The sequence below is a fragment of the Lycium barbarum genome, chromosome 10 (assembly GCF_019175385.1).
Source record: "Lycium barbarum isolate Lr01 chromosome 10, ASM1917538v2, whole genome shotgun sequence".
NCBI classification, from domain to species: Eukaryota; Viridiplantae; Streptophyta; class Magnoliopsida; order Solanales; family Solanaceae; genus Lycium; species Lycium barbarum.
In genome coordinates this window covers 110,218,932-110,235,717 of record NC_083346.1, presented here as the reverse complement: position 1 = coordinate 110,235,717, position 16,786 = coordinate 110,218,932, and the positions used below count along the sequence as shown (strand labels likewise).

Below are 16,786 nucleotides of genomic sequence, written 5' to 3'. Positions count from 1 at the left end.
ACTTGGTGGTGTCTGAGATAGCGGTAATCGGTGTCCTGATTCGAGAGGAGAAAGGTACGGAATACTCGGTTTACTATGTAAGTAGAACCCTCGGTGACGCTGAAACCAGGTACCCACATTTGGAAAAACTCGCTTTGGCTTTATTGAGTGCATCTAGAAAATTAAAACCTTACTTTCAGTGTCATCCCATATGCGTCGTAACGTCGTACCCCCTAAGGAATGTCATGCATAAATCCAAACTCTCAGGTCGACTAGAAAAGTAGGTTGTGGAGATTAGCGGGTATGACATTGAATACAAACCTCAAACTGCAATCAAATCCCAAATACTGGCGGATTTCGTGGCCGATTTTGCACCGGCCTTGATCCCCGAGGTAGATAAAGAAATGCTTATTTCCTCAGGGACTAGTACGGGAGTCTGGACTTTTTACACAGACGGTGCGTCGGATTAGGAATCGTTCTCAAACCTCCCTCGGGTGACGCAATAAGACAATCTATTAGATCGACTGATTTAACTAATAACGAAGCCGAGTATGAGGCTATGATTCCAGGTTTAGAACTGGTTAAAGGCTTGGGAGCCGAGATCATAGAGGCTAAATGTGATTCTCTCTTGGCAGTCAACCAAGTGAACGGAACCTTCGTAGTCAAGGATTATCGAATACGGGATCAAAATAATGAGGCATATGCCCTAGCAAATCTAGGATCCTCGGTAGAATCGGATGGGTTCAATTCCGGAGCTGTGGTGCAGTTGACAAAATCGGTCATAAAGACCGGCCACGCTGAGATAAACTCGACCAGCCTCACTTGGGATTGGAAGAACAAATACATAGACTATCTTCAAACAGGAAAGCTACCATCTGATGCCAAGGAATCAAGAGCCCTCCGAACCAAATCGGCTAGATTTTGTTTGGTCGATGGCCAGTTATACCGTAGGTCGTTCAACGGCCCCTTTGCGAGATGCCTAGGACCAGGAGAAACCGACTACGTTCTGAGGAAAATTCACGAGGGGACTTGCGGAAACCATTCGGGAGCCGATTCATTGGTTCGCAAGCTGATCAGAGCGAGATACTACTAGAACGAGATGGAGGAAGACGCCAAAACCTTCGTTCGAAAATGTAACGAATGCCAAAGGCACACCCCGTCAATACACCAACCCGGGGAGGAGCTCCATCCGATCCTTTCCCCATGGCCATTCATGAAATAAGGTATGGACATAGTAGGGCCTTTGCCATGGGCCCCAGGTAAGACGCAATTTATTTTACTTATGACTGATTATTTCTCTAAATGGGTTGAAGCTCAGGCACTCGAGAAAGTTAGGGAAAAAGAGGTTATTGATTTCATTTATGACAATATAAACTATCGATTCGAGTTACCCGCAGAGATCGCGTGTGATAACGGGAAGCAGTTCATAGGCAGCAAGGTCAGCAAGTTTTTCGAAGAATACAAGATCAAGAAGATCTTGTCCACCCTATATCACCCGAACGCGAATGGCCAGGCTGAATCTACCAATAAAACTATACTGCATAATCTAAAGAAAAGACTGGCCGGCTCTAAGCACCGATGGAAGGAGGTTCTGCCCGAAGTTTTATGGGCCTACAGCACAACGGTGAGATCAAGCACCGGGGAAACTCCGTTCTCCCTTGTATACGGAGCCGAGGCCCTAATACCCGTCGAAGTCGGTGAACCAAGCTTAAGATTCCGATATGCCACTGAGGACTCAAACCATGAAGCAACGTCTGCTTGTTTGAATCTCGTGGACGAAAGGAGGGAAGCTGCTCATATCCGGATAGCCGCACAAAAATAAAAGATGCAAAGATATTATAACCGAAGGGCCAACTTCAGGCACTTTCAGATTGGAGACTTGGTACTGAGAAAAGTCACAATTCATACAAAGAACCCTCACGAAGGGAAACTAGCCCCGAATTGGGAAGGACCGTATCGAGTCACTGGAATAACCGGAAAAGGTTTCTATCGGCTCGAGAACGAAAACAGACAACAGTTGAAACACAACTGGAACGTGGCACACCTAAAGGGGTATTATTGTTAAAGGTATGAATAACTTTTCTTTTTTATTTTTCTCCTCTGTTTATCTAACCACGCAGGGATACAACCCAAGGAACATCGGAGCAGCACAGTGAAAACTGGAAAGTCATAGATTTAGGACTGAAAGCACGTGTTGCACTCTTTTTCCCTTCGACTGTTTTATCCCGAAGTGGATTTTCGGTAAGGTTTTAAATGAGGCAGTGTTGGACAGTGTGCTACGCGAATAGAGCCGACTGATCAAAGACCGGGGAGTGGAGATTGCATATATCTTGCTAATAGTACCCGAGCCCTCATACCTTGGACTGAGTACTAGGGAACTACTATACCGTGGGCTAAATGATAACTATGTAAAGGCCAAGGCTTAGACGATAGGATCAGATGTAAGGACCAAACGATCGATTGAATCGTGTCCAATTAGGTCGGCCTTGGCATGGTAACGATAGCAGTCACATTGACAACTATGTAAAGCCAAGGCTTGAACGATAGGATCAGATGTAAGGAACAAACGATCGATTGAATCGTGTCCAATTAGTTTGTTCTAGCCACGGCTTGCAGATACATCTCCGGTCGGTTTATTAATAAAAATCTTGCTTCGATCAAAATGATCCAATATTGCCAAATACTAAAATACTATGGCCTAAGCGGTTAAAGACTACGGTCTAGAAAACATACGCAAGCTTGAAAGATTATAGTCTAAGCGATTAAAGATTATGGTCTAAAAACACAAAAAATATTGTGATCCGGTCTGTCTTGCAATTTATAAATAAAGCAACGATAAAAGTAAACACGGACTGAAACCCGATCATGAGCCATTACCACTTGAATTCTATTCTAGCTGAAACAGTAAGGCAAGCCAAAAACAATGGCATAAATCGGACAAACAACGAACCGAGGAATACTTTGTAAAAGGCAACAAAAGGCGATTAACAGGCCAAATGAAGATCTTTCTTTTTATTTATACATATACATAGAGGATTTACAAAGGCTCAAGCTAGCGGCCTTAAAATAAAAAAATAAAAAATAACAACAAAAAAGACATAAGGCCCCTGAGCCTAATCTTCACCCGATCCCTCGGTTTCTTCCCCGGCTGACTCAAGGTCAATATCTGAATCCTTAGGGTCGAATATAGCCTTTGCTTCCGCTTCGAGCTTCTTGGCCTCCTCGATCAGATCTGATAAATCCACTCCAGTGGCTTGAACTTCTTCGAGGGTTTCTCTTCGGGATAAACACCGCACGTACTTGGCTCGAAGATTACTGGCCTTCTCGGCAGCAGTTACGTCGGCCTTATACTGGTCTAGCATATCGTCATAACCCGAGATTTGGTCAAGAGCCTTTCCATGTTCAGTCTGCAGATCGAGGATGACCCGGCCTAGTCTATCCCTTCCAGCCTCGTCCGTAGCAAGTGACGAGCTAAGTCCGTTTACTTGCTCCACCGTCACCCGAAGCTGCTCTCTGAGAACATCTCGCTCAGCTACAACACCAATTATCTTCTCTTGGAGAGAATTAAACTCGGGTTTGATCCAATCAAGCTCCGCCCGAAGTTGATCAATCTAGCTAATGTATGCCCGGGCCTGAGAAGGAGGGGCATTAACATCGGCTATTAAAGATTTATTGTAAACTTCGAAGACCCTTACCTTCTCTGCCAACTGGTCATGTTCCTGCTTAGCCTCGGTACTATCGTTTCGAGCCGCTGCTAAATTTGATTTAAGGATAGAAAGGTCAGGGAGAGACGAGATATATTCCAATTTCTGCCCATACAGATCCATGAGCTCGTCCACCTCCTGGGTTTTCCTTTTGAGCTCCTCCTTGAGCCGATCCACTTCGTTCCTAAACCGATGGAAGCTTACATGATGAAGCACGGAGGCCTATAAGGGAAAGAGGAGCAATTATTAAAATGAGGCATGAATTAAAGCTAAGTAAAAAGAGCGTAGGAACAAGACTTACTCGATTCAACGCCTGCTGAGCCTCATTGAAAAGGCAGGATTCGCTGACTTCAGCCGTCTTCTTACGATCCTCTTGGGACACCAAAGGGTACAGATAGCTGGCCTCCCCGACCGGCCCCGATAACATGTTCATATCGGCCGGCACCTTGAAAGAGATTAGCCTCTTCCGATTCGGGTCGATACTAGGGGCAGGAAAGACTTTCTCCAATCTAGGACCGGAATTAACCCCGAAACGGTTGGCCACGGTGATGGATAAATGCTCGAAGCTCGACATGCCAGGAACGGGTATTTCATAGCTCCCATAACTGGTTGCCCTTCCGACCCCGTTGACTCATCGGTCATCTTGCCTTTGGCTTTATCAACATCAGCCAAAATATCCACCAATTGAAGGGGAGAGTCTTGTATGTAAATTATTGTTTCAGACGAGGCCACAACTTGTATCGGAAAGACTGAACCAATACCATACAAAGGAGGAATGTTAAGTACCTTTGAACCCGGTACGGAAGAAGCTGCCTTCGATTCAGCGACTACGGTTGGAAGCCTTCCCAAGCTTTGAGTGGGAATTTGCTCCGTCATAAAGTCTTTAGATGTCCCGACCTTCGACCTGATGCTCCCTACGTCCGTCGGTCTCAGGATATCCCTTGAACCCGCCGGAATCGGATGTGAGCTTTCCACCAAGGGTGGAGTAATCTCAGCAGAATCGGTCAGCTCTTGATCGAGGAGCTCATTGGTAAGTCGGTGCTTGCCCGATACCTGGTCTTCATCATCGGAATGATCTGATAATTGATCAGCGACATTGGCATCCAGAGCGCGGGCCGAGACATCTTCCGAAGAGGTATCTCTGATGGTGAGCCTCGATCTTTTCCTGGCCTCGGAGGGAGCTCGAGAAGACTCGGAGGACCGTCTCTTCCTTCTCTCTGCCATGTCTCCCTGATCAGGAGCTTCGATATTTTGCTCATCGGCTGAGGCCTCAGCAACCTCCTGACCCCGAATTTTGGTAGCCTTTGATAGACTTGTAAAGCAAAGAAGAACAGTTTTAACTTATCAAAAATAGCATAAAGGATAAGGAAGACGAAACAGCGCTCTAAGGGAGGGACTTATCATGATTTTCGGCCTCCCACCGGGATCGAGACAAATGTCGCCAGGTGCGGTCGGCATAAGTAAGTTGGGAACAGATCTTCCCGAAACATTAATCAATGTTAAGAACCGCACCAAGGGTTCGAACAAGTGTTATGTACACACGAGTAAATTAAGGGGTCAGTGTAGGTGCAGACATATGATCATATCATACTAAAGTAAAGTTACTTATGGGTTGGGTTCCATTTCTCAAGAAATGGAAACTTTTCAGCTGGAATCAAATCCTTTGTCCTGATTCGGATAAATCTGTCCTACCAGCCTCGGTCTCTATCTTCGTCCAGACCGGAGAAGGGAGCCTTTCTAGCTCGTTTGGAGAGTTTAATCATACCCCCTCGGAAGACACGGGGACTATACATCCGGAGTAGATGGTGCACCGTGAAGGGAATATTCACGTTTGTAGTGAAGTAACAGAGAAGTACAACGATCCTCCAAAATGACGGATGAATTTGCCCGAGGCAAATATCATACCGTTTACCAAATTTCACTACCATGGGATCGAGTGTGCTAAATGTGAAAAGGTAGGTATAAACTCTTAAATACCCTTCTACGTAGGTCGTTATAGCTTCAGTCTGATTGGGAATAACGACCTCCTTACCCTTCCACCTCCAATCTGCCTTGACCTGTTCGAGTTTACTCAAGGGTATCGTGCACAAATAATCTGATATATCAACACCTCGATCCCATTGTTGAGAAGGTTTCTCGACCTTGAAATCCCAGATGGTCGCATAATCTTGAGGAATGAAGTCCATCAGTACAGGCTCCGGTTTTGGAACCGAGAAGGTCTCGCCGATTTTAGCTTTTGAAGATTTGCTCGTCATTACGGAAATATGAAGGTATAAAGGTTTGTATGAATGTTTGAAGATTGGATAAATAACTGATAAGGAGATATGAAGATTTGAAGATATGAGGGTTAGCGTATCCAAAGCACACAAAGGTAAAATTCTCTTTGGTAAAAGTCAGAAAGTGAAAAATGAAAGAGAAAACTTGATTTTATAGAGTGGGGCTGAGACGGTTCACATTCCGTAACCGTCTTCAGAGCCAACCGGGTCTCGACACGTGCCGATGTCAGAATGATATGACGGATATGACCTTGATCTTATCTAACCACGAGAAGCGTACACGAGAAGGAACCGGGTCACCCTCTAGATCAACGGGGCGTACGTGAGCAAGCCGGCCTCTCGATGAGACCTAGGTCGGTTAACCACCATGAGGAGAAGACCGGAATATCCGCCCTCAGCCGGATATTTCGGCATCAATCTCGGCAAGACGGCAACAGTTGTTACCAGAATTCTTTTCCTTACTTAGGATTGTACTAGGGTTAGAACTCCTCTATTATATAAACAGGAGGCCCCCATTCATTGTAGAGGGTTCCGCGACATAAAGAAAGAGAGAATTCATGTACTAAAGTAATAGAATCATCTGAGTTCATTCACATTTTCTAAGGTTGTCTTCGTTATTCATTGTGTAAACACCCGGTCAATAGGGTTCGACCTCGGTTCCGATACCCGAGGCCAGTTATCATTAATATTTGGTCAGATCTGCACCTTTTATTTACTTATTCGTTTATCTTGTAATCTCATCTCGAATTGAATTGAGCCACGTGTCTTTGACATCACGTATAAATTTAATTGTTCTCCATTTTAAGGTTAAACAACTTGGTTGTTTAAGAAACTATATAATAGAAAAAGGAAGGAAATCATATGGTTTTCTAATTTTTTATGCTTAAATTCAAATGCAATGGCTACCAATTTCCTTCATTTTGCTTTAAACTATATTAAAATATGTGATATTTCATCTAAAAGCTTAAGTTATTATAAATAGTATATTTTTATTTATGTAATTATATTTTTAACACGTCACTCACATACGATTTGAGTCCTTTTTATAAGCCACGCATGTGATTTTTATTTATCATGAATGATGGTGAAATTTGAAACCAAAACTTCTACATGCTCTGATATAATATTGAGGTGTTTAATCATCTTATTTAAAGGTTCAAACTATTAGAAAGATCACATTTTAGTTACATAATTATGTTAATGTGGTGAATTGACGATTACTTCATGTCGGGTTTTATTATCAATAAAACATCTTAACTTTTATCATAAAAATAAGTTAAAACGAAGTTTTTAGGATATAAAGTGATGCAAAAAGTAATTAAGAAAGTAATAATTTCTTAAAATAGCATAAGAAAAGAGAATTCTTATTTCTCAAAACGCAACGTTTAGTTGAATAGTAATGGCAACTGAATTAATGCGGATAACAAGGGAAAGCAAAGGAAAGATGAATCAATAGTGGACTTTATCAAACAGTGGGGAGCACTAAATTTAGATAGCAAGGATCGCCTCTTCAAAAAATAGGCAAAAGCAAATCAGATTGTTTTTCTGAAAAAAATAATTTTTTTTATAAAATATTACTACACAATACCGAGAATGTACTAAGAAATTAGCGTTATATTAACATTAAAATCGGTATGATTCGATATTTTTAAGTTCGGTTTGGTATTTTACGGTGCGATATATCGGTAACCGTAGTTTATTCGACTTCGACTTATATATACTCATATAATAGAAAATTATGGCTTGAGCTATTCAAGAAACTCTTCAATTATATAATATTAACACCTTACACACGTAAAAAATATTCAGAAGAAAGTGCAATCAATTCCTTTCGTTAATCATTTAAAAAAAAAAACATTTCAATCAAGAGTAGTCAGAGTTTTAATGTCTAAACAATTAGTGTTGTACTAATACTAGTTTGAATATTTGTTAGTATATACTTCGGTATAGTGTTTCGTATTTTGATATTATTTTATAAATATCGAATATCGTATCAAATACCAAATTTTCTAAAAATACATACCAAACATTGCACCAAATTCCATAATGCCAAAATCGTTGTATCAAGAAGCTTGATTTCGGATATGATAATTGATACCTACAATTCCATGCCCACTTCTATTGATAAAAGATCAATGCAGATAACGAGTGAACAAATAATCGGCAAACCAGACCAGATTTCTTTTCTGAAAAGAAAATAATCATATCTAAAATATTACACAGTACCGAGAATATTCTAAGAAAAATTAACGTTATATCAACACTAAATTAAATTGTACATTTAGAAAAATAAAAAGGACCAGGAGAATTCTGCAAATGACGTGCCTCAAAGTCAAAGGACATCTTAGGCAGTTTCAGATTGAGCATCTCAGTGCTCTCCACGTGGCACGGTGTTCAATTAATGTGTACGGTTATAATTTGGTAGTTTAGCTATTCCATATCTACTTTGGGATTTTATAAATTATTTTATACCAAGTTGCCAACATTCTCATCTTCAAATTTAGAAGAAAATCTTTGTCAGGTTTGTCTTATACGGCAATTTGCACAAAAGTTGGGTATCTTCATTATTACGTCGACCAGATTAACGATTCACGCAACTCAAGGGATAAAAACTTGGGAAATAATACTTTATTTGGAGAAAATATTTATCCGAAATGATCCATATTTCTAATAGTACTCCAAATGACCCTTTTATATACATTTTTATACAAGGTTAATATATTATGTACATTAATTGTATAATGATGTATATCGTTCGTATAAACACTGTTGTAGAAAAAATTGGTTATGCGGATGTAATTTAAAAATATAGCTACGTGAATGTAACATTTTATGTTGGCTTATATATTATTGAAATTATCCGAAAAAACTTACCAATCCATACATTTATTTCGAACTCAATATTTTTAAGGCGGCGATTAAATTTATGTGTTATCAGTTAGCAATAAGTAAAATATATTTTAGCTCATAATTTTAAAGAGATGATAAGTTCAACCCCAAAATTTTAAGTCGAATACATAAGATTTAAATTTTGAATTCGTCTTTGAATGCTAAGAAGGTTGCAAGTTCAACTTTTAAAAATACATATATGATATTGATAAATGAGTAAGAAAAAAAATTATTACAACAAATTAACGTACAATTGTAATATAATTGAGGATAAATATTTTTAAGATCCTCATGATAATTGCTAAATTGACCATATGATGAGGGGGTTTAATTTTGCGGTATTAACGGCTTTTCAGTTGAGTTAGTGGGGAAGTCAAATACCCCTTAAGAAGCCTGACATCTCCAAAGGATGTTTCAAAATTTGATTGGCTGCATAGGGATTAGTCATATAAAAGTTGATTATATGAGTTAATTATGCGAGGCTTATTTATTCATATACTAATTATTTAATTTTTTATCCCGCATAATATAATATATAAATTGATTCACAACTAAATGCTACTGACTATGATATTATCTGTATTAATTTAATACATGAATAATTCATATCCTAACTAGCAACCGAATGACTCATAAATTGATAATTATCTTAAGATTGTTCTTTTCAACTTTTTTTTTTTTACTATTTCAACTCTTAATTTGTTAATGTTTTATTTCCTTATTTCTATAATAATTATCCACTTTGTTGTTTAAGAACCAATAGTAGAAAAGGAGAGGAAATCGGTTCGTTATTTAATTTTTGTATCCCGACCCAACCCACTCCCAAACTATAAAGAAAAAAAATACAATAAAGTATTAAACCGGCTCAAATTCGGATTCAATAGCTACCATTTTCCTTTCATTAAGAATTATGATTTTGTCAACGAATGCGTATATCTCATCTTGAAAATAGAACGAGAAAGCAAATTAAATTGGGATTTTATTGGGTAGCATGACAAGTTTTTACATACTCTTATCATAAAAAGAGTAAGTTGAATGAAGTTAAAGTATTTAGGAAATATTCTTAATAAATTGATACATAACTAATTATGCCATAAAGTTTCCAGGATTCTATACTTAGCTAGCGTTTGATCATAGATTTTGGAACAGATTTTGAAAATTTATCTTTAAATATTTGTTTGGCCATAGATTTTGGATCAAGTTTTTAAAATCTGTCTTCAAAAAATTTCAAGTTCCAAAAACCGATCCATACCAGCTTTTTGGGTTTTGGAGACTTCTATTCACAAAACTTCAAATTTTTTCAAGTAAAATGCATATCCAAACACAACTTAAGTTTCAAAAATCACAACTTCAAAAACTCAGATTTTCAAATTTCAAGTTCAACTTTAAAATCTATGACTAAACGGGAGCTTAACCAACTATTAAATACTACTACATATTAATTCGCTTTTAACAACTTAATTTTGTAAAAAATATAACATAAAATAAAATGCAAATTATTCTTGTTTCTCGCATCCCAATTTTTATGTAGATAATGACTGATCAAAATATTGGCAAAAGCAGATCTGATATTTTTCTGAAAATAATCAAAATTTCTAGACAACTTACAGCACAGAGTATAATTTAAAAAATTAGAGCTAAATTATTAAGATGGTCGAAAATTGACAAGGACAATTGTGTGCTTGCCACGTGGCTCAGATGGATCATAACGCGGTTAAGGTTGCAGGCGGCCGTCAGCCGTCAGCCGTCAGCCGTCAGCTTCAGATTGAACATCTGGGTGCTTGCCACGTGGCGCTGTTGTATGTGGTGTTTTATAGATGTGTATATGGTTATAATTTGGTAGTTCACCTATTGTGGCAAATCCACTTTTGGGGATTTTATACATCAACTTTATACCAAGTTGCCAACAATTAAAATCTTTGTCAGATTTGGCTTTAAAAATCAAATGCACCAAAAGGTGAGCATATCTTTGTTAATCCATCCATCTCAAAATAACTGTTACTTTAATAAAAATCACATCTATGAAGAAATTAATAAATATAATGTGAAGTTTATTAAACTATTTTTATTTATTAAATGATTTTTGAGAATTAAATAATATTAAAGAAAAATTTATTTTTATTGTTAAGGTCATAGCTGGAAACACCTATCAATTTTTACATTAAATTTTTAAGGTGACATTTATTTTAGGGCAAATTATTTTTGCTAAAGTGACACTTATTTCGAAATGGGGTGTATACTTATGATTAAACACCATTTTTAATTGAATTACATAAAGTTGACTAGGGCAATCTAACTAGTCAAAAGTTAAACACCAATAGTTGAACGAAGAGCAGAAGAGAAGGAGGTCCTCATACGGAGTCGCACACTTACTTGAGCAGTGCGGGAGACTGGGTATGTTATAGAAAGGGAAGGCGGAAGCATCGAATGGCGAAGAGAGGTGGCTCGGCAGGGAAGGAATGGGAAATAGTCAAGGATGACTTCTTTGTTGGCGGAACGAAGGGCTAAATAGCGAGAGTGATTCTCTGAGCCGATCTGGATTTCCAACGCCTCGGGAAACTGGTCGAGATGGATGACAGCACCTTTTCCCCTCTTCCTTACCGGTAGGGCAATCTTCTCTTATGGCCTTCACGCCCCGCCTGGAAATAGAAAGTTGCATAATTTCTATCTATCTACTTCTACTATAATAGAAGTATGGGTGGGGACTTAAGGATCGTCGTCGACCAAGGGTATTTTCGAATTTTCAGGATTTTCATGTTTTAAAGATATTGTAGCTAACTGATTTATACTTGCACGTTTCTTCTATTGGACAAAAAGCCCAGTCCACTTTAATTTTAATGGTGAAGAAGAAGGCATTATTTGGTCTTTTAATTTTAAGACTCATTTAATTGGGATTGTTGATATGGCCTCTTATGTGGTAATGTAATGGGACACAGTGGACAGGCCTGGCCCACGACATTGGTCACAGTGGACAAGGGTTAAATATAGGGGTAAATATTGCAACTATTTTAAAGGTAGGGGTATAAGTGAACTGATAGTATAACGAGGGGTAAATATGAACCATTTCCCAAAGTAGAGGGGCAAATCAGGCCCTTTTCCCTATATATTATTCTACTATTATAAAAGAGTGGGTTGGGAATGGAATCGTCGACCTCATATTTCTACTATATATATTATTCTACTATTATAAAAGAGTGGGTTGGGAATGGAATCGTCGTCCACCCACTCTTCTATAACAATTAATTAAAAAAAAATAAGGGTGGGGTCCATGTGAAGAAATAGGAGACAATTGCAAAAAAAATAAAAAAAAATAGGACATTTAAATAATGATAATAAGTCTAGAAAATGGTAAAGGTACGCTTAGAGAAAATTTAAAGAACAGAAATTCGGGAAAAAACAAATAACGATTTAAATTGAACACAAAAACTGCTAAAGAAGTCATAAAACCAAAAGATTTAAAACTTATACCTTTGGGTAAGGATAAAAATGCACTAATTTTAGATACATACATCTCACACAAATAATGAGGAATAACATCAAGAAGACGAAATATAAACGGTCAAGAAACGTATACACATATTTTCTTAAAATGATGAAGTTGGTCTATGCTTAAAAATTTAAGACTACAACAGATACTAACGCATGAAAGTGCTTTTCAGTGTTGTTTAGTAGAAAGAGGTGATGGCATGAAACTCGGTAGGAGAAAGTGTATTTCAAATCTTTCAATTGGAGAACCAAACCAGGAAAGTCATATATGGAAGAAGCGGACTAAGTAAAATAATTTATTGATATTTTCAATTAATTAAATTATAATACTTTCTATAATAAAAATTTCATAATTATATTACTAAAAGGTACTCTCTCTGTCCTAATTTATGTGGCATGCTTATGCCAAATCTGCCCATAAGGCATGAGTATGCTAGGTCCGGCAACTTTGGTTATTCCTTAACAAGTGTATGCCGGGTCCGGCATACACTCGACCCAAATCTTGCCTTGCGATTTTTTTTTTAATTTATGCTTGAGCGGGGGTTCGAACCCAGAACCTCATGATTTCTACGCAAAGCTAAAGGTTGCAACGCGAATGGCAAAAATTAAAGACCAGCAATATGAGGGGGCAAAATTTAAAGACCACAAATATAAGAGGCAAAATTTAAAGACCACCCTAAAAGATGGGCAATTCGCGCAAAAAAAATGAAAAAAAGTGTGGTACTATTTTTTATGTTGGACCCGTGCTTTCATCATCTAGTCTATATATACTAGTAATGATAAACTCAATTTGCGCACGGGCCCAATATATTTGTAAAGGATAAACTATAAATCATACTTATCTAACGTAAAGTGTAATAATACCATTTAGCAAAAAAAATTGTAACTGTACTCATCAAATTGCTTTAAAAATATACATATAAATAGTGATGATAGAAAAACTTAATCAATAATTTAACAAGAGTATTTAACTAAACTGGAAAAATTAAAACCTTACTACTATAAAATAATGTGCATAAACTTAATTACCCTTAAACTCACCAAAAAGGAATCGGAAAGTTGAAGAAAATTAAATAGTTTTCTCTTAAAATATTCTTTTCTTTTAAACAATTTCCTTTTTCTTATTTTTACTGAAATTGTATTCATGAAGTACTTTTGAGATAATTGTCTTCAAGTTGAAACACATATATAATGGGCTATCTTGTGATTAATGTAATTACTTCAGAAACTTTGATTAATGTAATCACTTCAATGACGATACTTTGATGGTCAAGAAACATCAAAGTAAATAGGATTTTATGCACTGACACTTGTGAATGTGTGAAAGCATTGTCACCTTCATGTGACATCAACAACTTTAATACATACCTTTTTAGGCACTAAAAAAAGGCTTAAACTTTCTTTTAGATTTAACAAAGTGCACAAGTTGCATATATCGTAATAAAGTGCAAAAGGAGGGGCAAAATGGTTACTTAAAAAAGGTGTTGTAAATAGATTATATATGAATAAACCAATGAGAACAAATTATTCAGTCAAATTATGTAAATACCCCCGGGAATAACATGCAAGCATGTTGACGGTATGCTGGCTGCTATTTCCATTTCTTAGATAGTAATGTTTCATACTTGGGCATGTAAAAGTCTTTTGTGCGAAATTGCGCCATACATGTAACAAATGTCACAATAATTTGGCTTTGAGGTGGGTCCTTTGTCGCCATAACATTCATTATTCATTTCACTTTATCGTGTTGTATCAATAATTTTTCGAGACAAACAAAGATATTTATAGGATTGAAACATATGAAACAAGTTTTTAAGTACGTAAAATGCTTTTCACCAATTCCGTGTATATTTAGCTTGATGCAATAGGAGTGTCAAGTCAGAAAACTTTATTAATGAGTCCTAATCAAGGTACCGTGAAAAGGGAAAATGGCACGTTTATGTTACTTTGTCATTTTAGATATAAATTAATTGAAAGAAATGTATGCAAGTAAAATAAAAAAGAGACCATGATTAGAAAATGTTTGGTTGATTTGCAATTATAGTTTCTTTCTTCAAAATAAAAAAAGCTAATGATGTTGATGCACTAACAATTACGAATAGAGAATTAGTTGCAATTATTACACTTGATTTTTTTCTCTATTACACTTGATTTTTTTCTCTGTTGTGATACTTTCTTTATCTTAATTCTTGGAGTTAAGTGATTGATGGTAATGTCAAACTCAAGACGGCATTGTTTTGTTGTTTATGTTTATGGAGATGAAAATTGACACATCTCTTGTTTTGTATACTTGTAATCATTTTGATACCTAAGATATTTTTTTCTATTCTAGGACGTGTCAAAAATATTAAACTAACATTATTATGCGTCAACTTTAACATTTTGACTTACATGTGAAGTGAAAAGCTATTAAAGTTCCACCACAAAATGAAATACATGACAAATAAATTGAAATTGGCGAGTATTTTATAAATGAATTCAAATTTATTTAAATGCATCCAATTATAAATTTTTCTATGATTCAAACAAACTATTTAATCTTTACTTAAATGAGTTTTACTGCTACTGTATCCCTACTCTTTATTTATATATTTTAACTCTTCGGCCCAAGTCCTTCATTATAACAGCTTGTAGCCTATATATGTTTTGAGTTTTACAATTTAGGAATAATTACTTGGCATAGCTACCTCTAAGAGGTAATTATTGATAATAGCTACTTTTTAATTTATTTATATTTAGTAGCTACAATGATTTTGTAAATTATCATTCATAACTACACCAAAATACATTAGATTTATGACTTGTATTTCTCCCTCCCTCCCTCTCTCTGGCCAAATACCTTTCCCTCTCTCTAGTGCCTCTCTCCTTTTTCCCTCTCTCTAGTGCCTCTCTCCTTTTTCCCTCTCTCTAGTGCCTCCCTCCTTTTTCCCTCTCTTCTCCCTCGGCCGACGCCGTCTCCTTAGTCTCTGCGGCCAAGTTAGCTTTCTCACATATTGTTGCTTTAATGGTGGCCACACCTCCCCCTCCGCCTCTTCCTCCTCCAAAGCGACACCACCAAATCTGAAAAATGCCACTGCTTCCTCCACTGCCATTACGCTTCTCAGATCTAACGGATACCGGAACTCATGACTTTTTCTCTTTGTTGTATCTTAGATCTGAATGTATTTGAAATTTTGTATCTGAAATTTTGTTGAAATACAGTCAAATAGAGTCGTTGGCTGATTCTATTTTGAGGGGCAAACAAGATGTATTTAACTGTATGTGTTGGTTGAGTGATCTATATACATATATTTGTATCCGATTTTTTGAGTAAATACATTGTATTTAAAATTTTGCATTTGAAATTTTGTTGAAATACATTCAAATACAGTCGTTGGCTGATTGTATTTTGGGCGCAAACTAGATGTATTTGACTGTATGTGTTGTTTGAATGAATATATATATATTGATGTATACTTTTGTTTTGGGTGCAGTTGAATGTATTTGAATGTACTTCTACAAAATTTGTGATGCAAAATTTCAAATACACTATATTTACTTGACAAATTGTCTATATATATATATATGTGTGTGTGTGTGTTTGTTTGTATACAATTTTTGAAGTAAATATAGTGTATTTGAAATTTTGCATCTGAAAATTTGTGCAAATACATTCAAATACATTCAACTGCACTCAAAACAAAAGGATACATCAATATTTAAACAGACTAAAATACACAGCTTCCGTCGTGTATTTAAATGAACTTAAATACATCATTTTGAATACACATGTATTCAGAGAAATTAAGGTTGCATGTATCCAAATACAACCAAATACATGTGACTTCAGATAAGGTTAGGTACAACTGAACAGTTGATTCAAATACACTAAAATATAGTCAAATACAACGACAATGCCTAAATGTAGCTACGAATTGTAAATAGCAAAAAGATAGCTACGGATTGAAAGCAAGCATTAAAAGATAGTTATTTATGTAAGTTGTGCTTTAATTTATTCACGTTAAAGACAATGAATTATTTCTGCCTTGCCATTTTAATTAGCCAAAAACAAATGCATTTTTATATCTTAATATCTTTTCAATCCGCTTTATTAAGTTTAATAATACCTTTCTTCAAGCCAAACATTTTTCTAAACCACAAAAATAAATTATGGGTGCGTTGGGTATGATGGTTGTTTTCCTGTCTTGGAAAATAATTATAACTTCCTTATTTTTGGTATTTGTTAAGTAAGCCAAAACATAATGCATTTGTATGTAATTTAGGAAAGCACTAAGCACTGTGGGAGTAAGGTGGTTGGGGGGGGGGGGGGGGAGCGGAGGTCAAGGGTGGTGGGGGTGGGAGGTCAAAGGATGAAAAGCAGACAATGAGCTTAGAATATTGCGCATGAAATTTATTTTCCCTAATCCCATTAGAAAAATCATTTTCACAATTTTGGAAGAACCTGTTCGACCA

At 36.6% G+C, this 16,786-nt stretch overlaps 1 protein-coding gene across 1 annotated transcript; it reads left to right on the top strand.

Moving 5' to 3' along the window:
- Nucleotides 1-1,261: 1,261 nt before the first annotated feature.
- Nucleotides 1,262-1,801, top strand: LOC132613310 (uncharacterized). Its single transcript, XM_060327331.1, has one exon. The coding sequence runs from the start codon at nt 1,262-1,264 to the stop codon at nt 1,799-1,801; it is 540 nt and encodes a 179-aa protein (XP_060183314.1).
- The last annotated feature ends 14,985 nt before the right edge of the window (nt 1,802-16,786 follow it).